General features: G+C 36.1%; 1 protein-coding gene across 21 annotated transcripts in view; it reads left to right on the top strand.

Annotated features, from left to right (window-relative positions):
- Positions 1 to 24,182, top strand: part of PTPRM (protein tyrosine phosphatase receptor type M) — a 483,430-nt gene that overhangs the window by 373,549 nt on the left and 85,699 nt on the right. For 12 of the 21 annotated variants that reach the window (XM_087961546.1, XM_087961544.1, XM_087961548.1 and 9 more), the window contains 3 exons: positions 1,196 to 1,270; positions 2,116 to 2,142; positions 9,131 to 9,318. In XM_087961546.1, coding sequence (XP_087817672.1) covers positions 1,196 to 1,270; positions 2,116 to 2,142; positions 9,131 to 9,318 — 290 coding nt within the window. The remainder of the gene's footprint in view (positions 1 to 1,195; positions 1,271 to 2,115; positions 2,143 to 9,130; positions 9,319 to 24,182) is intronic. The other 9 variants (XM_087961551.1, XM_026671911.2, XM_087961547.1 and 6 more) reach the window with 1 other exon arrangement.

Genomic DNA, 24,182 nt, shown 5'->3' with positions numbered 1-24,182 from the left:
ATTGATATTTGTTTTGGAGCCAGTCTGATTGATCCAGGTTTCTAAGACTAAAATGGTATTTAAGATGAGATTCCATGCTGCTTTGATATTTTGTCTCAGAAAGATTAATTAAAGCTGTGAATATACGAAGCTGCCCTGTTCAAGGTCAGACAATTTGTCCATCTTGACAGTATGAACTATTTCGAATATTCCCAAAATAGTACAATTCAAAGATATAAGAGACCACAACTTCCATAGGATTCTGAGTAATGCCTCCCCAACTCATCAAGAGTACATAAGGTAAAGCTGTCTGACAGCGGTTTTCCGGGGTCTCAGACAATAATCTTTAAACAGGTCTCAGCTTTGCTATTTGAAATCTATTCAACTGAAGATGCCAGGAAATGAATTAGAGTCCTCTTGTGAACTCTTCAGTTGCTATACTACTTTTAGAACATGACATAGGCTATACAAAAGTATTTTTATTGCTATTTTTAAAGGCAAAATTCATCCAAGAGTGAAAATATAAAATTCATATAAACTATAGTTCCATGGAAGAGGATTCAAAAGTGTCTGTTAGGACTGTAAAATGCTTTATAGATGCCTTGGAACACAGAGATGCATGAATATAGCACTTGTTTACAACTGATTAAAGGAATCCCCTCCTTTCCTGGATCGTATGGGTACAGCAGAAACCTATTCATAACAGCCACACAATTCCGAAAACAGATACATATTAAAAGTCCTTTAGATCAGTTCAATTCAGTTAATGGGCATAAGATTGTAGCCTAATTTAAAGCATTTTTGGACTAAGTTCTTTCCCAAAGTTGCCTTTAGCAGCTTGTAGTTCTTTCCTGCACTGTTCCTTCCAGTATCATTGAGGAGAAATCCATATTGCATCTCCATTTTATTATGGATGATAGGTGTGGCAAGATATATACACAAAACTGGGTCATAGAGTTCCTAATTGCAGAAGGCACCTTACAAAGCATGCAAGAAGATGAAAGAAACACAGTATCTATCTAAAAAAAAACCACAAAATATTTAAATAATGCCAAGTTATAGAAACACTGTTGCTAATTTTTCACATAACATTTTTTCCACAATATCCTTTTGCTTATCAGGTTTAACAAGATTCATAATCTAGGAGTGTGATATAAATAAGCTATTGTTTGCTAATACTTTTGTTTAGATTTACCTCATAGTGTTCTCTTTCCAGCTGTATCGTCACCCTCTTCATTTACAATGAAAACGAACACCCTGAGTACAACTGTTCCCAATTCATATTATCCAGGTAACCAAATATTTCATTGGTTTTTAAATGCTGTAAATAGTTTACTTTTATAACAATCTCTTAGAAACCATGAGCTCTTTTCCTAATTCAAGCAAAGTTCTATAGAGCACTGTTTCTCAACTTGGTCACTTTAAGATGAGTGGACTTCAACTCCCAGAATCCCCCAGCCAGCTACACAGAGAGAATTAGAAGAGAATACTTACTTCCTTGAAGCCTAGCGGAGTAATGTCTACCACAAGAGAATAAGAAGCTTGAGAATAAGAAGTCTCTAATGAACATACCTAGCCATCATATCTCCACTATTAGTGTTTTAAGTACAGACTGAAATACTGAACATGACCAAAGTTTAAACACATACATGAGTATTACAGTATATTCTTGTGATTACCCATATATATAAAATACTTTTTAAAAAGCTCAATACCATTTGCATGAAATAACTTTCTTATTAGAGATTTTCACACTTTGGAAAGTGACTCCAAAGAAATGCTGCAGACTTGGCTTGAAAACTGTTCTAAAGCATTAAAGCAATATGGCTTTTCTAGGCTTCTGAATGAACTTCAAAAAAAGATGCCATTCCTTTAAGGAATCCACTTATTAAATCAAGGTGACTCTTAAAGGAGCCAACTTGTTTTCTTCTTTTCTTTGTGGAAAAAGTTGGGCTGCTTTAACAAATAGAGATGTTTCAAACGCACTTCTCCAAAAATACTTTCAAAGTGTAAAAGCTCTATTGCTTATAACTCAATGGCTTTCTGAGCAAAAAGAAAATTGGAACATTTGCTCGTTATTTACTTCTCTTTCTCTTTTTACCTTTTCTGCATTGCCCTGCTTATGATGTATGACAGATCCATTTGTGCCAACTGCAATTTTAGGTGAGAACATTTCCCTTTATCAATATCTGTTGCAGAAACAATACAAGTTCAACCTAGGTAGTGAAACATTGTACTTAAACAAGTGTAATATTCTGCTCAAAATGTGCAAACTATTCTTCATTTAACATTCAAATACCAGTTATCACCCTAGCTTTTATTATCATAGGTGATTTAGTAGATCCAAGATTTTTATTGGACATATTTATAAAGTAATGGGTAATCAAACAATGCAAGTATGGTAGTCAAAAATTCAACATAATTTTAATTTAGTCTATAAATAAATTTATGAAATCTATAGCATTATAAATATTTTCCACTTTTTTAAATTTGTGTATCACAAATAAATGGGATTATTTGAACAATAACATATAATGTACCACGTCCCATACAGGTGGAAATACTTACTGTACTAGAATTCTGAGACAAGAAATATATATTTTTACCTTTCTTTTAGGAAGTTGAAAACTGATTGTCCAGTAAAAAGACAATGAAGGGAAATGAGTTAACCATGCTAAGATAACAAAAATAGCATGAAATGCTACTGCACATGAAATAACTAAGATGGGCTATGCTTTGTACTACTATACTAATCTTAATCTAAACCAAGAAAAATAATACAATAACATGTAATAAGAATTTCATTCCCGTATTGCTGCTGCTTTTTTCCTTGTCCTTATCAGTGCATAATTTTATTGTATGAATCCAGCAGAAATGTTTTGGCCTTAAAAACACTGGTACAGGAATCTGTCAAATCATAACCTAAATTGTTTTTAAAGTACTGAAGTCAAAAGTGATTTTTCTTTTGTTTTGTCATAAACAAAGGCAAAGGAAATTCATTGTGCTTGACTCAACCTGTGATTTCCCCCTCCTCACCTCTTAAAAATATAAGAAATGTTGTAATCTAATCTTATCTTAGCAAAGATAATTATAACTGGTTTATAAAAAAAATGGTTTCTTATAAATTACTGATAAGGACTAGACCTATATAACTCTATTTGCTTCTTAATTAGCACAAAAACAGCATCTCACTCTTACTCTTTCAAAAGCATACATACTTTCAACTTTCAGCATAAGCCTGAAGAAAAGGTACCTCTACTTAAAAAGTATAAAAATCTTAAAGCAGATTCAAGTTTTTAAGGCTCACACAGAAGTATTAAAACCAAGATAGGCTGCTTCATTAAAAGCACAAAGGTGCTATATATGTCTGAAGCTCCCCTTCTGAATAAATAATAAGATTTTGATGGAAGATTCTAATATACTTTATTGTTGAATATATTTGAATCTTTGGCTGTACCTTATAGTTGTTGGAAACTAGTTTTTCTCTAATAGAAAAGAGAAAATTACTAAGCAAACATTTTCACAAAAGTGCATGTCAAGATACTGTATTTTTATAGCACCAATTAATGAAGTGTTTTTCAAGAATTATTTTGTATAATTTTTAAAAAGAAACTTTTGGTCTTTTAGAACTATTTCAATTTCTATCCTAAGACATTTCTAAATGCCTAAAACTAATAATCAATTGTAATATCAAAGAACTGTATCACTGTTTATATGCATTAATTATACCTCCAAACTCTAAACTCTTTGTGGCTTACTTTACACACCTAATACCAACCTAGGACTTATTGTTAGGAGAATAATTAAGCATAGGACTTAGAAAGAGTATACCTCTCTTCCTTCTTTTGCAAGAAGTATTTTGTTTCAATATTTGTATGTATTCCCAACAAGTCATAGTCTGTTCAGATGACTAGCAAATAAATGAAAGTCTTGGTTTGTGTTGAAAATTGTCTGATGTCAGGGAGACTCTAAGTCACAAAAGAGGTACTGAGAGGAATGTTTTCTGTTTAACTCATAATAATGCCATTAGAATGTCAGAAATGGTATAGGGTCTCCTGATTGGGGGAGGGTTGGACTAGATCAGTGGTCCCCAACCTTTTTTATGCCGCGGCCCGGTACCGGCATCAGCTGGGTGCCGCCATCTTGTTTTGATGAAAAAGTGCTTCCGGTGAGCTTTTCCGGGTAAAAAGCTCACCGGAAGCACTTTTTCATCAAAACAAGATGGCGGCACCCAGCAAACCAGCGGCCCGGTAGGATTTGTTCCACGGACCGGTGGTTGGGGACCCCTGGACTAGATGACCTACAAGGTCCCTTCCAACTCTTAATCTGTTACTATTAATGCAAGCTTTTTCAAACCAAATAATTCAATTCAGTTCTTGAATAGGTCATTAGATAACCCATTTAAAAAAATAAGGGAGGGGGGAAATGAAATAAATTTAAATCAGATTTAAATCATTTTAATAATTTTCCCTTCTGTTACATTAAAATGATTGTTAACATGCAATTTTTCCTGTGCAAGAACTTACTATAATTACACATCTGTTTGAAGTAGCAATTCTTGAATAGTGTTTTTCATGAAAACTAAGTGACTGCAATATCAGGCCAAGGTAAACAATTAAACTGCTTTTTATTGTCATTAAATTACAGATATGAAATATTTTTTTTACATTTTAAAAAAATCTTCAGTAACATTAGCAGAGACATGCCGACCAAGTCCAAGCAAGTGAAACTGATGTAAACAGTTTTACTGTATCCATTTCTGTGCATTTTTCTATGACAGTGCCTTTTTGTAACTAAATTCGTCTCAGACCAGCAAGAGCAGCACTATTCCCATGTAATTCATTTAATATGGAATGTCTCAGATGTAAATTAAAAATCATGTAATACAGTGGAGTGCAATATATCTTCAAATTGTAGCATTTCAGGGGTGGAACTGGCCTTTCAAGCATTTTTGGAAGACCATGTCTGGGCACCCATTCCATACTAAACTATGGATTCTACATTTGAAATTTGGCTTTCTGAAACAATTCAGCCTGAAACCTCACTATTAGAGGTTAGCTTCTCATCAAAGATCCTCTTCACTTGAACTGAAATCAGTAACTAGGCTAATGATATTTCAGTCAATTTCTTGCCATATTGCTATCTTGTTCTGAAATACAGCAAAAAATAAGTAGATGTAAGAATTGGTAACTTTCTGAGCAACCAGAAAGCCATCAACTGTGTTTCACATATTGGCAATGCAATTTAGAATTTCATTTCAATATGCACTTTCTAAAGGAAATTGATAACTGTAGTATCCATGCAGATCGGATAATCAGATGTACCATATGTACTTCTTTATGAAAAAGTATGTTTCTAATATATAGAGGGATCTCTAACAGAAATAATTGTAATAGGCTTTGTATGAATATGCAACATAAATGCAAAAGTTGTATTGACTCATTTTTGCAGCTACTCCTGCTACTTAACTATAATATAATAACCTAAAATGAAAATAATAAAGTCTTTGCATACTTTATTTTGAAATCTCATAAACCAATTTCCAACCCTCTGTTTCTTTCTTTACTTATTTTCTTATTATTTTGTCTTTTTGTGTCTCAGCCACCTTGTAATATTCAGGTGCCATTTCAGCGACAACATATTGTAACAACACTTGTATATCGCCTTTCATACCATGCATCCTAATGCCATGCATCCCAGTTTTGTTGAAGAGGAGCTAAAGGGAACTCGGTATATCAGTATTTATATTGGCCCACCCCAGAATCTGGGAAAAAACTGCCATGTGTATATGGCATACATTTGCTATTCTGTATATTAGGATTAAAAAAATTCACTAACTGCTTATGGGAGCAGTGCAATCCACCAGGCCAAAATAATTTAAGTAATGTTGGTGTTCTTTTCTTTATTATGTATAGAACTCTATGCCTATATTCTGATTTTCATCCAATGTAGATCATCTGACTGATCTTAAGAACAGGGATATTCACTTTGTAACTCCCCCCAAATTTAATTAAGACTCCCAGAGCTTCTCCAAAATATTATTATCACGTAGTAATTTTAAATGTAATAGAAGGGAAAAATTCTTCAATACTTTGGAAATAATCATAGTATGGAGATTATATGTAATAAAATCAATTCACATTAAGCTTAGTTTTAATCCTGATTTAGGTTCTTCCCCCATCTACTCTTCTCTCTCCCTCTCTCTTCCTTGGGCAGGGATGTGGTTCCTATACATCATTTAAGGCTCCAGAAATTTGTGTAATACTAATTAAGAAATTAGAGTTTGTAGGCAAATCTAAAAGTATTTTAGTTTTGAATAACTGGATTCTAAAATGTGACTGGGACCTCAGGGTATATTGCCATGGAAACAAAGGAAATTATTTGATTCTTAAATTCTTTCTTCATTCATAAATGAAAGGGGAATTTCCACCAATTCCTCCATTCATTCAATACAACTTCTAAAATTCATCAGAATTCAGATACCAAAGGAAAAGTTTATTTTTAAAAGATGGACTATGGAGAAAAGAGAAAGCCACATTTTATTAAAATCAAATATGTTCAGTTCAAAACAACAGAAGTTAGGATTAAAACCAATCTCTGAAAATTATATTGTTGTGAGGCTATAGGTTAACATCTACTAGGTAAGAATAGTGAAAATCATGTTTTTCAACTGTCCCTTTCACATACTATTTAATCTAGTAATGTAAGATAGATGGATAGATAAATAATGTATCCCACTCTTAGATGAACTCTGGTAAATGTTCAGAGGTCTGTATACCTCTCTAGTTTTCCCCAGTGAGTTAAAGGATTCTTTGAATATGGGTCAGGATTAAGATCTGTGCAGTGGAACATTTACTGTCATGCAAAAGAAAAGAAAAGAAAAACCCAACAATAACATTTTAAGTCAGCAGCAAACATAGTGCTATAAAGTTCATTTGCAAATTCTTTACTTCCAAACTGGAAGGATAAAGGATGATTTAAAAAAACAACAATAATTCTTTTATCTTCCCACTGCTTTTCTCAATATAGCCCAGCAAACAGTCATTCTGCTTCTGTAGGTAGAACACGTACAGCCTGAACTAAACATCCTAAGGTTTTGATTAGTTTGTTAGTCATTCTAGAGTGGTCTGTCTAAATGCTGTTCCTAAAGCATATAAACTTTCCTCAATTTGGTACCTTCTTTCCACTTCCCCCAGCTGGATTGGGCTACAATGCCCAAGGGCAGATATTTGAACTGGGAACTTTGAGAGTTATTTAAGAAAAGGTATTGGGAGAAAGCTAAGGTACACATTTAGACACACTACATAAAAAGCAAATAAGTTCTAAAGATTTCAATTTATATACTAGAAGGAAATGCTAAAAAATGCTTCTGCTAATAGTTATTCCATTCCTTTTCAAAAGTGTTAGTCAGTCTCTAGATGAGATAAACGCAGATCCAAACCTGGTTCCTTTTTTTCTTCAGCCAGTATAACATAAAACCAGGTTTATGTTATTCATATACATATTTGCTCCAAGTTTATATTAATATTTAGAATTAAATATACCATCATTACTAAATCTCCATTAGGCAGATATGCTGGAATTATATTCATGTCAATCTGTTGTTAGTCATATATAATCACTACAAATACTGATTCATGAATATTGAGAGAAGCTTTATATTGATTACCCATAAGGAGATGCTAAGTTATGGTGTTCAGTTGTCATATTCTCACTCTGGCACCATCAGAAGTATTAGAAATGTAGCTCTTAGAAGAGCCATTCAACATCTAGAAAATGTTAAATTAGACACAACTCTTACAACCAAAGGGTTTCATGGTCTGTCTCTCTGTTTTGTCACATGATATTAAATTTATGGGGATCATTAATACACAAACAATAGTGGGTATTTTTTTTTTCACATAGAAGGTTCAGTCTGTAAAAACCTGCATCACCTATTCATCCTTAATAATCCAGTCAGCAAACCACATGTAGGCTGTCATTTAATCTGCTTTGGTCCCATGTAATAAAATGACCCTGCTTAAAAATTTTCGAATAACCCATAGTTTTAGAAGGCGATATACTTGTTTATTTTAATTTTTATTAAATAGCTTTGTAAAGGTTAATTTTTACTATAAGAGAAAAACAAAAACATTTCATTCTCACTTGAGGGTGCTTTTTCTTATCACATTAAATTAAAAGCACCAACATGATTCAGCAAAAGAAAAAGAACATTTTTCTGGTTGTTCAGCCCTTTATGTTAATAAAATATTCAGTTTGTCTGACAGGAAACTAAACTGAAGGTGCTTAAATTACAACCATAAAAGTACCTTGCAATTATTATTGTAGTACTGTTGCTTATGGCCTGTTTCCTTTTTTCTTCTCCTCCTTCTCTTTTTTTCCTGATATGTATCTTCTTTAAAGTGCCAATAAATGGTAAGTTTCCCATTGCCCCATCAATGCTGTGGGGGGTGGGAGATGATTTGCTTCACATCAGTTTGGATCAGTCCAGTGGGGTCATGTTGTATGTTGCCCTGCATGTAAGCTGACATATAACATTTCATGCTTGATGTGATAGACCTTGTCATATATTTATCTAAATTTGCAGCATGCTAACCTCAGTCAAGTATTAACTCAAATCAAAAGGTTCCTCATAGTTGTTCTATATATTTCCTTTCCTAATGTATCCAATCTCCATTTCCATTTTTTCTCTTGCTTAACAACCCATATCATTTTATGCATTTTTAAACATTTTGCTTTTCACTAACATGAGTCCTGAAATATTGTGAAAAATAATAAATAGTATCCTCCTCCAGGAAATATTGAATTATTTATTAGACTAGGACTTGATGAAGTTTCAGTCTGAAATTTCTGAACTATTTAGAAATCAGTATCCTAAAAAAATAAATTTCCCAATGTACTGATAGAGCAAATAAACGAGCAAATAAAATAATAAAATATGGTCTACACATTTTTATTGTAAACTAATAGACCTCTGTCTCTTCCTAATACCTTGTGATATCTCATTGAATAAACTACACAGTAATTACAATTTAGCCCACCTAGACAATGAAAGATGATGATGATGTTAAAAGCCATATTCAAAATTTATCATTAATTTTGTAAATCAACTGGAAGTAGTCCGATACTTTATTGCATCTTCTTTCCCTAGATGAAACTCAGACGGTTGGAAGTGACACAAGTAGTCTGGTCCAGTCACACACCTACAAAAAACGAGACCCTGTAGATGTGCCATACCAGACAGGCCAGCTCCATCCAGCCATTCGTGTTGCAGATTTATTGCAACATATTACTCAGATGAAATGTGCAGAAGGCTATGGATTCAAAGAAGAATATGAGGTAAGTAAGCTCCATATAACACATACTATGTTGTGTTATTCTCTTCCAGTTTTTTTTTAAAATTGCAGATAAATTCACTGAAAAGTCATTTAGATCGAATGATGCAATGTGAGGAGGAGACAGTAAGGAACATCAAGGTCTATTATTATTTCCAATGTTTTGTTTCCTGCAGAAGCTGACAGATGTGAAGCCAACAAAAAAAAATCAGCTCTAGATCTATGCAAAATTGGAAAGGACCATTTTATTTTGATTTAGTCTTTAGCCATGTACTCCTTCCATAGAGCTTCATAAAGGGAAATGATGGTCTGCTTCTAGGCCCCAAGGAGGAGGTGCTACATTATGTAAAGCAGGAGTGTCAAACTCAAGACCCGGGGACCGGATCTGGCCCGCAGGGTGCTTAGATCTGGCCTGTGTAGGTGCCCTGGAAACAGTGATTTGTTGAATTTATCTGGTACCTCTGCCAGTGAATGGAGCTTGGGAGGGCTATATGCGACCACCACCCCCGAGCTTCATTTTCGCTGGCAGAGGGTTGCAGGACATCGTCACAGCTCAGGAGCTGGTTTTCTCTGGCAGAGCACCTGACACAAGTGACATTGAGCTGGCCATGCCCACTCCAGCCACACCCACCCCAGCCCCCTGAGATCAAACACAATCCTGATGCAGCCCTCAATGAAATCGAGTTTGACAGCCCTGGTGTAAAGCAACTACTCTAGTAGCCTTTGATATTAAGCAATAGGATTCTTGGGATATTCTGGGTCCTGGAAAACCTTTTTCCTTTTCTCTGAATGGAGGTCAATTTTCTTTATGGAGAAGGGAGAGAAGTTAGCAGGACTTCTTCCTTTCTGTCATTCTAACAGATGTCCTTACTAGTGTAAGCATGTTTATTTGAATGTTCATAACTGTTTATTTAAAATAATGTTTACTAAAGACTAACACTAGCAAAATATAAAACAATATAAGATGAAGATGAAAAAGAAAAAGAGAAGGTGTATGTATATATAATGAAAAAATAAAAAGTGCAGCAAATAGAAAAAAGGAAAGGAAAAAAATATTTAAGAAAGTGACTTCCAATCTTCTATAAGGATGTTACAAACAGACTTAATATCATTCTTCCCTCCTTGAAATTACATTACAAAGTTTCAATTGATAAATCCCAAAACTATTAATTCAGTTCTATCGGTTTTCAGCAGAAAGTCTATAAAAGTCTCCAGTGTTTCGTAAAAATACTTACTGTCTTCCCTGATTAACAAGTCAGTTTTGTATTCCTTTATTGTATGTAATATTGGTGTTATTAATCCTTGACTTGAAATTTAAATGTTGTCATGAACATCTTTTTCTTCCAAACCTTAAAAAAAAACAAAAAAAACTAAGGCTTCAAGAATGTTCACCTTATTCTTTAAAACATTTCTTTCTTTCTTGTTTCTTTCTCTTGTAAATTCAGTAATAATCAAAATCTGCATCATTTTCATCTCTTGATGTAATATTTGTATTTATTCTATATTTATTACTATTATTTTATTTTACAAAATTTATACTTTTAATTTGTTTCACCTCTCCACTCAATTATCCTGAATATTCTTCATAGTTATTTTTCATCTCTTCTCTTATTTCTTCTTTCAGATCTCTTTTAAATGATGCATTCACATAGGCTGTTAATTTCTTAGTTCATCAAAGATTTGTTGAAATACCTCAAGTATCTCTGTTATTTAATACAAATTTCATTACTTTTCTAATAACAGCCATTTCAATCCAGAAGGGAAAATAACAAGTAAAAAAGGGACTCCCTCCTTTCTCTAGTATTTAGTCCCATTCGTTACACACAATTCTGTAATCAGATGGTCATTAGCAAATTTCCCCTATCTTTTATTTTGCAAAGTTGTCCAGTCATTTTGTCAAATTAGTAGCAATAAAATTCTTTCCCACTGACATAAGTTAATTGTTTACTCATTTTAAAAATACTTTTTAAAGCAAATTGAAATTCAACTAGTCCATTTTAAACTTCATTATTTTAATTCTTGGCTATTTTTTTTTTACCTTTAATTATTTTTAAATCCTTTAAATTATTCCTTTGCTCTTTTCTTTAATCTGGGGATAAAGGATCATTTGCTGGATGGCTAGATTGCTCTGCTGCATCAAAGATCTCTCTTTAACTTTGAAGTAATTGTCTTCCAAATGGGAGCTTTTGCAAATCCAATGTCTTTTTACAGACTATGCTACCTCTGAGAGCTTACCATCTTTCCACAGTCACTGCTGTTCCAAAAATCTATTTCTCAGACTCACAAGACTGAAAGTTCTGCACAACTGTCAGATTAGTGAGAAAGTGTGTAGAACTTTCAATCCTGTGGATCTGAGGAGTAGATTCTTGGAGCAGCAGTGGGCCATTTCCTGGCCTTTCCTTACCTGGAGAGGCACTGTTGCTATTCTTAAACTAGACTCATTAGTATGAATATTGGTTGTCAGCATATCCTGAAGTATTTTAGGATTTCTAGTCTTTTGCTGGATAAATGCCATGTGACAGAGATAAGAAATACATCTAATTTGATTATATTATATTTAGCTTGATATTCAAATGACAGATATTTTTTTCATTGTCTTCTCAGTTTATACTCAATATCATATTACATTGAATGAGATTATCATGAGTCACCCATGCAGAGAAACCATTCGCCATCCTGCAGGGGAGTTTGTCAATCTTAGTTTTTCCCATGCTAAACACTTTCTGATATACAGGCAAAGCAACTCTAAAATAATACTAATTTTAATTTTACAAAAATTGAATTGCATGCATTGCAAATATAAAAAGCTGGAAATCTTATGCATGCTTACTTAGAAGTTATTTTCTCTGAGCTCTGCAGCTTGCATCAAAATGACCTTGCAGAATATTAACTTGTAAGTTATCTTTAAGGCACAATTAGATGAACTAGTGAAAATGGACAAGAAAAACAATACAGGTAGACCTCGACTTGACGACACTCACTCAGCAACCGTTTGAAGTTACAATGGTCCTCCCCAAAGCTACTTACAATCTTGATTCAAACTTCTGCAGCCACCCAACCCCTGGGTACATTTTGGGTACTCAATGACCAGCCTGCATTTACAGTCATTTGCAGTGTTCTGCAGTCATGTGACCACAGTTTACAACTGATTTTGTCAGAAATTAACAGTGTTCCGTGGTGTCGTGATGGCCATATGATTGAAAAAATGTATTTGGGCAGCACTGGCTCAATGGCCTTGAAACAGAGATGGCCTCTGCAGTTGGCAATGACTAGTGGAGTAAAATCCACAGGGACTCCTTTTTTTTGTCAGTTTCTGGGGGGAAAATCCAGTGACGACAATAGATTTCCTTAAAAAATGAAGTATAAACTTTAAACCTTTGCTTTCGCTTAATAGTCTCTGCAAAAACGTTGTAAAATCATGTGACCCATTTAACGATGGCATGACATATGGCCATAATTATGGGATCAATTATGGTCAGAAATTGACTACTGGAATTAATTACATTAGCTAGTTATCAGGCTACATTCTGAACATAAAGAATAATATAAAAGTAAAGATTTACTGATGATGTTGTTATTTTATAAAATTAAATTAGATACTCCCTGGATCTTTACAGCAATTTCTCTTTCAACTTTTATTCAGAAAGACCTGCTAAATATTTAGGATATAAACCAGGTGGGCAGATAATCAAAATGGCCAACATCTTAGAACTACCCTAGAGTAAATGTGCCAAACATTTTCGACCTTTGTTTTGCATTTTTTTGGAATTTGATGGCTGGGGGTGAGGGTTAAGGGATCAAATGACTGCTTTCAGGTGATTGATCAGTTGTCCACATTTCTACAGCATTGCAATCCAGAGATTTGCAGTGGCTTACATTTTACTCATATTTCCATTTTAAAATCCCTCAGAATACAGATCCTGCCCTTGATATATCATGTAAAATGCAATGTAGCCCTTGAGCTGACAGAAGTGATATGCTTCTGTTATAAACATTCAATAAATATTCTGTATTTATTTATTCATACATTCATTGAATTTATATATTACTGGAGGCAGAATGTATAGCACTTCCTCATCTGATTTTCCCCCACAACACAACTCTAGAAATTAGATTGGACAGGATGATGCTGACTGACCTTAAGTCACCCAGTAAGTTTTCATGGCTGAAATTAGACTTTGAAATAACTCTCCTTGTTTTAGATCAGCATTTTGAATATTGTTTGCCAGCACACTTATAGGATGGGTGACTGAGGAATTCTGGGAGTTGAAGTCCACAAGTCAAGAAACAAGAGAAAATAGCAGTCAAGAAACAAGAGAAAAAATTAAAGCACTAAATAAGTAGATAAGAGATTTATAAGAATTAAAAAACTAAATAAATTAAAAACATATTCTCAGAATAATATTAATTTAATCCTACATACTTGAATGATTTACTTCATTTGAAGACTACAAATAATTATTAAAATCAAGTTAATATATGAGTATCAAGAAGACTAACCAGCACAATATGAAAACAAATTAAAATGAAAAATTACACTCTCATCTAGTCAATAAGAAATGTATTCTTATTTAGCAAACATCCATGACTTAAATGTTAAAAGTTTATATTTAAAAAATCTGAAATTTAGATGTGTTAGAAGCTCATTATATAATATGACTATTATTAAGTGTTGTACTTTATGATTCTTGACTCTTGATTAATGTATCTTTTCTTTTATGTACACTGAGAGCATTTGCACCAAGACAAATTCCTTGTGTGTCCAATCACACTTGGCCAATAAAGAATTTTATTCTATTCTATTCTGATTGGAAGAATTATAGTGCACAACTAGTTTGCACATTTATTAAATTTTATATCACATTTCTTTTTCAAATATGACATTCAGGAATATTCCTATAACTTTGGTTGCCATTTTAAATTTATCTACAATTGATTAGATATTTTTCTTACCATTTTCATAATTATAATATTGCTTTTTCACTAGATACATTTTAAAACAGGGATCCCCAACCTTTTCGACGCGCGCGGCCTGGTACCGGCATCAGCTGGGCGCCGCGGCCAGTGCCGACATCAACTGGGCGCCGCCATCTTTTGACGAAAAAGTGCTTCGGTGACCTCACCGGAGCTGCGTTTCGTCAAAAAGATGGCGCGCTGCTTCGGTGAGCTTTTCGGGTGAAATGGCTTTCTACCCGGAAAAGCTCACCAGAAGCTAGCGCCGCCATCTTTTTGATGAAAAAGTGCTTCCGGTGAGCTTTCTGCCGGAAAAGCTCACCGAAGCACTTTTTACCAAAAAGATGGCGGCACTGCAACCAGCGGCCCGGTAAGAGTTGTTCCGCGAACCGGTATCGGTCCGCGGACCCGTGATTGGGGACCCCTGTTTTAAAATATTTTAGCAGTGAAATAAAATTAGCTATAGTTCATCTGTTTTATTTCAACTTCATTCTAGTATTCCTGTATAATAGTTTACCTTAAAACGTTGATTACATTTCAAAAATACATAAAAACCTAAGAAGCAGTTTTTTTAAAAAAAATATCTAATATTTATTTCAGTCTATATATTCACTAACTTCCTACTAAATGTCCTACTAAAGGAAAGTACTTGTTTTTCAGAGGATTTTCTGTTACAAGTATAGGGAACTTACAATACTGCAATCATTACTTAATAACGACAATTAAACCTGGAATCCTTGCTGTTTTGTGAGCTTGGTTGTCTGCTTGTAATTTTTTCATTATCCAACTAGGTAACATCATGACATTACCCATTTCATTGGATAATGAAAAGCCTTCAAATATACAACCAAGCTCAGAGGGCACCAAAGGCTTGTTTTAAAAGCATTATTAAAAACATTAATTTAAACCAGAGGTCTCCAACCTTGGCAACTTTAAGGCTTGTGGCTGGAGAATTCTGGGAGTTGAAGTCCACAAGCCTTAAAGTTGCCAAGGTTGGAGACCTCTGCTTTAAACAGTGAAGTTGATCCTAGCATAGCATTGCTTCAGATGAACTTAACATCTCTAATCAGTATGAAAGTTCATATGAGAAAGGGGGCAAACTGAACTCAGAGGGTCCACTCCATTCACACACGCATCCAAATTTTTTGGAAAAAAAGATTCCAGTGAGTTTGATAGACAAGATAGGGTAGAAAATATAGGATACCAATTTTGAAATAAATGATGACATTTGTACAATGTACTTCAGTATGAAAGTTATTTGTGCACAGATAAAGTGTGGGGATACTTTGTCTGATACAGAGTACACTCAGTTGAAGTGTTTGTCATGTAGCAAAAAAAATTAGGTTGCATTTATGAAAGTAGTATTTGAAATTAAGTGTTTCCCTTTATTCTGCCTTACTTACCTGGAATGCTAAGACCATTTTAGAATGTAAAGCTTTAACAAAGTATTTGTGAGAATTAGCTCTGGCTAATCAGAAACAAATAGTTTGGGACAATAGTCTGTTGCAAGAACAAGGAACAGATGGGTTTCTCCCATCCGGAAGTGTGTATTAGGGCTTACATTTTAGAATTGGCAATTGCCTGTATTCTTTCCATAAAGTTTCCTTAGTCTTACAATAAGCAGTTTTATTGGAGAGTTGTGTCTTTTACTCATTCCCATTGAGGTTTCCTTAATCTGTCAATAAACATATTTAACACAGAGATGCATATTTGAATCATTGACCATGATGTTTCTAATTCTAGGCATACCCATGAGAAGCTGGCAGGGTTGGACAAACTAATTGATTTCATTTGTTTGGTTGGGGTTTTTTTATACCCTGCCTTTATGATTTTTACAAATAAGTTGAGGCAGCAAACATCCAACACACCTTTCTCCTATTTTCCCCACAGCAACAACAGTCCCTTATGGTGGATTGGGCTGAGAGAGAGTGACTGGCCCAAGGTCACCCAACTGGCTTTCATGATTTAGGTAGGTCTAGAACAGTGGTTCCCAAAGTGGGCAGTACCGCCCCCTGGGGGTCGGTGGAATGCCTTAGGGGGACGTTAAGAGGCAGGGGGGTGCTAAGAGGCAGCAGGGGGGCGCTGGCACTCTGTCCAGCAGCCTCCGGGGGGGAAACAGGGGACACGCAGATCGCTATCTCTCTCTTCCCCCTTGTCGTCCAGTGCAGCAGCTCTTCCCATGGCAGAATACCCATGAAATGAACATGTGTGTGTGTTTGTGTGTGTCAGAGGAGGAATGTGTGTTGAGGGGGAGGAAATGTTTTTCTTGGAGTTTTGAGCTGGGAGGGGCCAGAATGAGCTGAAGCACCAATGCGACTTTTCCCTGCTCCAGTGTCATCAATCAGTCTCTGGGCAGAGTCTCCCTTGACTTCAACCGATGGAGGAGAGAGTTCCGAGCAGAGAGAGAAGCAGAGAAAGTGTGAGCAGGGATCTTTTCAGTCTTGGGGGGCTGCATTCTAGGGGGGTCTTTTATGCTAGCTCTGGAGGGAAGGGTGGACTTCCTTTCCCCCCCATGATTCTTATCCAATCTCTCTTTCTCTGTGCGCCTGGAGAAGTGGACTAGATGCCCTTTGAGTTCCCACAGTGCCCAGAGGGCACCCAGGCTGGAGCTGCCAAGACTCCAGATGGGTAAAATGGAGCCAGAGCTCGAGGGGTCCTTTGTGCTCCCCCGACTCAGTCTGGAAGGAGGGAGCCCCCAGCAGATGCTGCGGAGGACAAGGGGGGAGGTGCAGCCCCGCAGCCAGCCAGGACTTGGGGACCCCACACTCACCCCAATCCAAAGAGAAGCCAGGAAAACCCTCAGCTGACAGAAGAGACGGAGAGGATCTGCAGGGATCCCCCCTAATCCAGCTGGATCCTCTCCCCAGGCCCCCTCCCCTTGATGGGAATTTCCATAGGGATCTCTTGGTTTTACAGGAGAAAACGGCGTTTTCCGTCCTTGAAACCCACGTCTCTCTCGAAGAGCCCTTTCCAATCCCTCCCCCCCAGCTTCCAATGGGAAGGCATCTCCCCCTTTCTTTCTGTGGCTCAGGATCCCACTTTTCCTTGCAAAACAGCCCCTGATGAAGATCCCGGAACAAAGTTTGTCCATTTCTCCTCCATTTTCCGCTGCTTTGCTCGGACAATTTCAACATCTGCCCATCATTTCAAAGCGCAACAATCTATACTTTCATCAGAAAAAAATATACAAAGTAACATTTTGGAGGGAAATTGCCAATATAAAAATGCGGACATAGAAGTGGAGTCGTGATGAAGTTTTTTTCCCTCAGAAATTTGTATATCTCGGCTGTGGAATAGGAAGCACTGCTATAACAAGGGTCTTTTTTCTAATGGTTTTTCTTCATTATTTCTTTATTATTATTTTATCATGGTGTAAAATAGAAAAAATAAAGCAAGTGAGGAAATGAGAAAAGGAAGGAAAGGGGAGGAGAAATGTGGGAGAAAGGAAACACCGGCCCCGCAGGCACGTCGGGAAATAGAGCAAAGCCAGTCTGGCTTTGCTCTACTTTTCAAACGCATCACCACTGCTGCGTTCTAGGTGCCGGTTCCGCAGGTCCACCCCATTCAGCCCGCTGCACCAGAGCGACCTGCCCAAGCAAGTCCGAGCAGAGCAGTGCACCAAGTCAATGGGGTGAGCCTGAGAGAGGGAAAGAGAGAGAAAAAAGAGAGAGAAAAGGAGAAGGAAGAAAAGAAAGAGAAAAGGGAAAGAAAGAAAAAGGAACAGACAAAGAAAGAGGGGGGGAGGGAGAGAGACAGAGAGAGACCTGATGCATCAGATTGAAATGAGGCCTAGTTTAGACTTGAGGCCCTTTTCCACATTGAAACATCTTTGCCAGCATCTTTGCCAGTACATTGAAACATCTTTGGCTTCTGTTAAAGGTTTTGTGGACGAAACATGGTCAAGACTATGAGGAAGCTCTCACATTTTGTTGATGCTTTAAACTGGATCCATTGGACCAGATCTCCACCCTAAAAAATTACTTTTCCCCAATGTATTACAGTGCCAGTTCTGAAGAAGGAAAAACCAAAATGTACGTGTAAATTACAAGAACACACACAAACATACACACTCCCTTCTAACCCTGCTGGAGCAGGTGATTGGATTAGAATTGATATTTCATTATGTTTCTCCTCCCTCCCTCCTTTATTTCTTTTTCTTTCTGTTCTTTCCTTCCATCCTCCCCTCTTTCTTTGTCTGTCCCTTTTTTCTTTCTCTTTTTCTTTTCTTCTTTCTCTCTTTCTCTCTCTCTTTCTTTTCTCTCTCTTTCTTTCCCTCTCTCAGGCTCACCCCATTGACTTGGTGTGCCACTCCACTCAGATTTGCTTGGGCAGGTTCCTCCGGGGGAATGGGCTCAATGGGGTGGACCAGCGGGGCCTGCACCTAGAACACGGCAGTGGCGGCACGTTTGAAAAGTAGAGCAAAACCAGAGGTTGGTAATTTTTGCTACAAAGAATCACAAAAGCTTCTGGGCTGTGCACAAGAAGGGACACACATGTCAATGCAATTCAGCAACATAAAATAAAGAAATACAAATAAAACAAATCAACAAGAATCGGCAAAGCATCTCTGATTAGATTCTATTCACTGCTAGAATCTAATCAGAGATGCTTTGCCAATTCTAGTCTAATGACCTGCTCCAGCAGAGTTAAAAAGGAGTGTGTGTGTAGGTGTGTGCATGGCTGTCAAAACTCCAAAAACAGGTCAAGTAGCTCTGGGGAGGCCAGTCATAAATTAGAACACTTGCTAAACAACCAGCCATTAAGTGAGGACCACTTGTATTTGGTTTGCCAATCACCTGGCTATGCCCACCCAGTCACATGACCACCAAACCACACCTACCAGGTCACATGACCAGCAAGCCATGACCAGCCAGCAAGCCATGCCTAGCTAGTCACGTGACCAGCAAGCCACGCCCTCAAATTAGGCCACACCCACAGAAATTTGAATCCCACCCCTGGGATGGGGGGCACCGAGGATGAATTTGTAGCACCAAGGGGGCAGTAGACTGAAAAAGTTTGGGATCCACTGGTCTAGAACTCAGTCTCATGCTTTTTAGCCTTTCTAATTTAAGAATACTGTAGTTATATCTTGAATTATAATTTTACAATAGAAATAGAAATTGGAATAGATGAACGATTACATATGGCTGGTCTATTAGCCGGTTAGCACCTGAATATTTTTAAATAAATAGAGTTATATTTAAAATGGCTCACCTAATTGTTAATCTGAATCCACTTTATAGTTGAACACCTAGAGTTATGCAGTATTGCCTTTCATTTAAAAGCATAGTCTTACATGTTAAATATTACAAAACTTCCCTTGCTAGTTGAAATGAAGGTTGCAAATGTGTCACATTTGAGGATGATGGAGGGAATAATATTTGAATAGACCAAGTCGTACACAGACTAGAATAAGTAAAGAAGCTAGCAAAAGAATAAAATATTCTCTGATATCCATAAGAGGGAGAGTTTTATTAATGCCTATATAAAAGACATTATAAATGTTTATAAATGTCCTGAAATAACTTTTAACTTATTCAAACGATTTTTCTGTTCCTTCCCTCCAATAAGATTATAGTCATTAACACATGCATTCTGTCTTTGAATGTGTTTGTGGATGTGTATATGAGTTTTTGTTATATTTCTTTGCTTTTGCAAAGCCATCACTCACATATTCATGCCAAATCTATGCCAAATCAGTGGTTTAAAAATATTATTGAAGTGACATTTGGATGGATAGAATGTTGGATTAAGCCAATATGCTTTTCTCCTTATGTTGAAAACTGTGAAAACAGCTCTGACTTGCTACAGTCAGCAGTTGTCTATGAGTAAATGTCAGCTGAATATGATTCAGTTCTTATCCTCATTATTCCCCAGGATAGATTCAGATAAAGTTGATATCAAGGATTAAAAAAGAAAAATTAATTGTCTGCTTGGATTTATAAACACACCAGATCTGTCACTACTTCAGAGTTCTTCACAAGAACCCTTCACTGTAGGACAGCATCGTGGTCAAAGAACTTGACAACTTTATTTAAACTTCTTTCCTTCAGAAAGCCCATGAGAATTGGCCTGCAACACAATTTTTAATTTTGAAAATAAACGAACCTGCTCTATTCTGATTGGTGAAGATGGCTCCCCTGAAAAGGACAGGAGTCATTTCCTCCTTCCCTCCCTCTGTCATAGGATAAGCAGAATTTGAGCTATTAAGAGAAGAAACATAATGTCCCTGGAAAATCAGGTAGCTGGGAAACATTCTAAGAGGAAGATGGTTATCACCTCTAGCTTGCTACTTAGCTGATACAATTAATTGATAGTCCTCAATTTATAATAATTTCTTCAGTAGTGATAATAATCTGGGCACTTGGCATCCAGCTCACACTTTTGATCAGTTGCAACGATCATCTGATCACTATTCACAACTTTCCCTGCAAGATTCCCAGAAAGTCAAGAAGGAAGCCAGCAGGGAAGGTTGCAAGTTGCTGACATACCTCTCTTCCACTTGTGCACCCTCCCTGAGCCCCACTGCACTTTTCCTGCCACTCATGTATTCCCACACACCCTTCCCAATTCTCACTAGGCCTCCTTTGCAGCATTGCACACCTCTTTGATTCTCACTGTGCCTCCCTCATAGATCTCCCTAGTCTCATCACACTTTGTTTCCACCCTTGTGCATCTTCCTCAACACTCGCCATGCCTTTCTTGACCCACATACACCCTCCCCAACTCTTGTCATGTCTCTCATACCTGCATGCATCCTTCACATCTTGCACATACTCCTGTTCCTCCCTGCTCCTCCTTTGCATTGTCCTGTACCACATCACACACTATCCCCAACCATCACCGTGCCTTCCTTGTATCCTTGAGCACCCTCCATAACCCTTGACACGCTCAGCATGCTTTCCTTGTACTCCCACAAACCCTCCACAAACCCTGATATGCTTTCTTCACCCTCTCACATCTTTTCCTACCCAGCAGCAGCCACCCGTCTGCTTACTTGCAACTTCCTTCCAGCTTCTCCATTGGCTTGGTTGTGGGAAGCCAGAAAAAAAGTTGCCATGCCTAACAAACATGGGATTTAATTAATAATAGCAACTGGGTTTGCAGGGATTGCTGTCACTAAGCAATGCTATCACGGTTAATAATTGCATTGTTTAGTGATGGAAATTCTGGTCCTAATTGCTGTTGTATTGTCAAGAACTATCTCCATAGTATCTTTGTATTTCCCTGGAAAGTCTTTCGTCCCCATCTGAAATATATGTATATGTGATTATTTGTCTATCGGTGATAGAAAGATAAGATCAAGAAAGCATTTGCTGAAGAAATAGATATGAACTGCTTTTAATAAGACTGAAGGAGATACAGAATAGCATTAAAGAGGATGCCTCATTTTTCCTTTCTTGGAGATTTCATGAAACTGGCTTGAAATTTATGACCAGCCTTATAGCCAGACCGGACTTATTTTTAGCTTACAGTAGATAAAGACAGTTTATTAGAGATTTTTTTTTAATTTGCCAAATTAATTTTGTTACAGAGCCTCTTTACTTTCTCCTCCTGTTGTTAAAAGACTTGTGAAAGAACATTTCAATTCCGAAACATATTTTTAGATTAATTAGGTGCTCCTTAGCTAAGGAGTGTTTTTTTGAAAATTTAAAAATTCTAGACTTTAAGCAATATTGCTCTCCACAACTGCTGTTAATGTTCTACTTCAAAGCAGGTTAAACAACTTATCATTGAATTCATAAAATTTCTTTCAAAGTATATGAAATTATCAACAAAATGTTGATTCTTTGGTGATTATAAGCAAACAGTATTTTATTAATAGAAATTATGTTGATTCTATTAAAAAAATACTTTGCTTATGATCACCGGTACCAAAGTTTCTCACAGTTATTATTAAATAATAATTATAAAGTCAAAGTAAAAATGAAATTTGTAATAGTTTAAATTTAAATTCTAATTCTTTTAAAATAAATTTGATGTCTATATGCATCAAGTGTATGTATATCTCACCAATTTTCTTTCAGAATTATCTTTTTTAGCAATAATTAAAGTTTACAAATACTAAGATTAAAAAACTGATATGAACTAATAAAAATATAAAAAAAGAATAGTGGAAAGAGTAGAAGAAAAGAGAAAAAGAAAAAGAACAAATATAGAAGTGTTATGCTCTTCCTCCAGACAAATATTTGAGTAATTAATTACAATTTCTCTAGTATTTCTGTTTTGTAGATAAATCTCTTTTTCTCATAAGTTCTCCCTGATCAATAATAACATTACAAAAATGTATTATTCAGCCCTAATCGATAAAGATCTACTAAGAGCTGCCAAATATATCAACATGCATATTTTAATCTTAATCAAAAACTTCCATTTTTAAAATCCAAACTTATCACTTTCCTTAAGAAATAAAGCAAAATAAATCTCTTCCCATTTATTAACAGATCTTTAAAACCTTGTTATTCAGTCCTGGTCACAAAAAAAAATATCTCATTAACAGCTAACAGAAACCACAGCACATATATTTTAATCCTGATCAAACAGATTCAGTTTGTAAAACTTTGGTTTCCTTTTTAAAAGCTTAATCTTTCATGCCACCAAGTAATGTTTGTATGCTCTCAGAAACAGTTTCCTTGGTTTTACACATTCTTTTTGTAAATCTAAAATAAGACAAAATTCCAAGTCACTCTTCTGATTTATTATTTGTATGTCCCCTTTAATTTTTAAGACACTGGCAGGTTTCATTTGCAAATCTATTTGGACATCTTTTTTCATATCACTTTTATACACTGGCATTACTAAAAACTATCAGCAGATCCACATCTTTTTCTACAATCCAGCTTTTTTTTTTTTTTTTGTAAATGACCACCCCCATCAACACTGACAGGGTAAACCCAATGTCTGCAAGAAAATAACCAAACTCAGAGAGTACCAAAGACCAACACCTCCTCCCCCAGGATTTTTTTTCCCAAATCCACCTTTGAACCAATCTCAGTCCCTGTTTTATATTACAATCTGTTGTTCTTCTATACTCTATATTATGGTATCCAGCATTCTCATAAGTAATTTTTGTGTATATCGTTCCCAAACAGCCTGGATTTTTTTTACAGTCAAATAGTATTGGTCCATTTTATTACCAATTACTCCCTTTGAAGAATAATTGTTTGTTCTCTCTGGTTTTCTCTAGTCAAACATCAAGTCCCCTCGTATCATCTGTTTATTTTTCCAATCAACAAAATTTTCCCATGAGACGATTTCTTACAGTTAATTTCAAAATCTTCATATATTTTTTATAAATTTTTAAAGACCCCACAGGAAATATTCTTTCAAATCTGTCTAGCCTATTAACTTTCTAAAATCCACTTTCTAATCCAACTTCTGCTGTTTTCCACAGCTTGAAGCTTTTCTTCTTAATCCTTAAACTTACATTGGAACACGAGTAGAACACACCCAGGTTAGAAGATTTCCCAGCAATGTAGTCAAGCTTTCCCTTCAGAAGCTTCTTAACTTCAAAGAAATCAATAATAAGCAGGTTCCTAAGACAGTTAAGAGAGGAAGTAGACAAACCCATGCCTCTTTCAGAGGTGACAAGTTATGGCTTAGGCAGGATGATTATTCTCTATGTTCCCAGAGCTCTCAACATGCTGGGGTTCACTGTCTTTATGGTCTCTTCGGAAGGAGATTCTGTGTGGAGGAAACCTGTAGGCCATCCTTGTCCTCTTTTTCATCCGGAGAGAAACTCTGAAGGGGAAAATTCTATTTTTGCCACAGTTTTCTCTACTTTGGTGAAGCCATGCTCAGTCTGCTGTTGCTACCCAGAAGTCCAGAATGGGGGGAAAAAATCCTAAAGAAGGAACAGTGCTTATAAAGGTTTTTTAAAAATACACAGTACCAGTAGACTTTCTGAGACTATCA

Source organism: Notechis scutatus, chromosome 3 (assembly GCF_049901735.1).
Source record: "Notechis scutatus isolate UNSWTSFEM ecotype Mainland chromosome 3, rNotScu1.2, whole genome shotgun sequence".
NCBI lineage: Eukaryota > Metazoa > Chordata > Lepidosauria > Squamata > Elapidae > Notechis > Notechis scutatus.
This window is presented reverse-complemented; position numbering and strand designations above follow the sequence as displayed.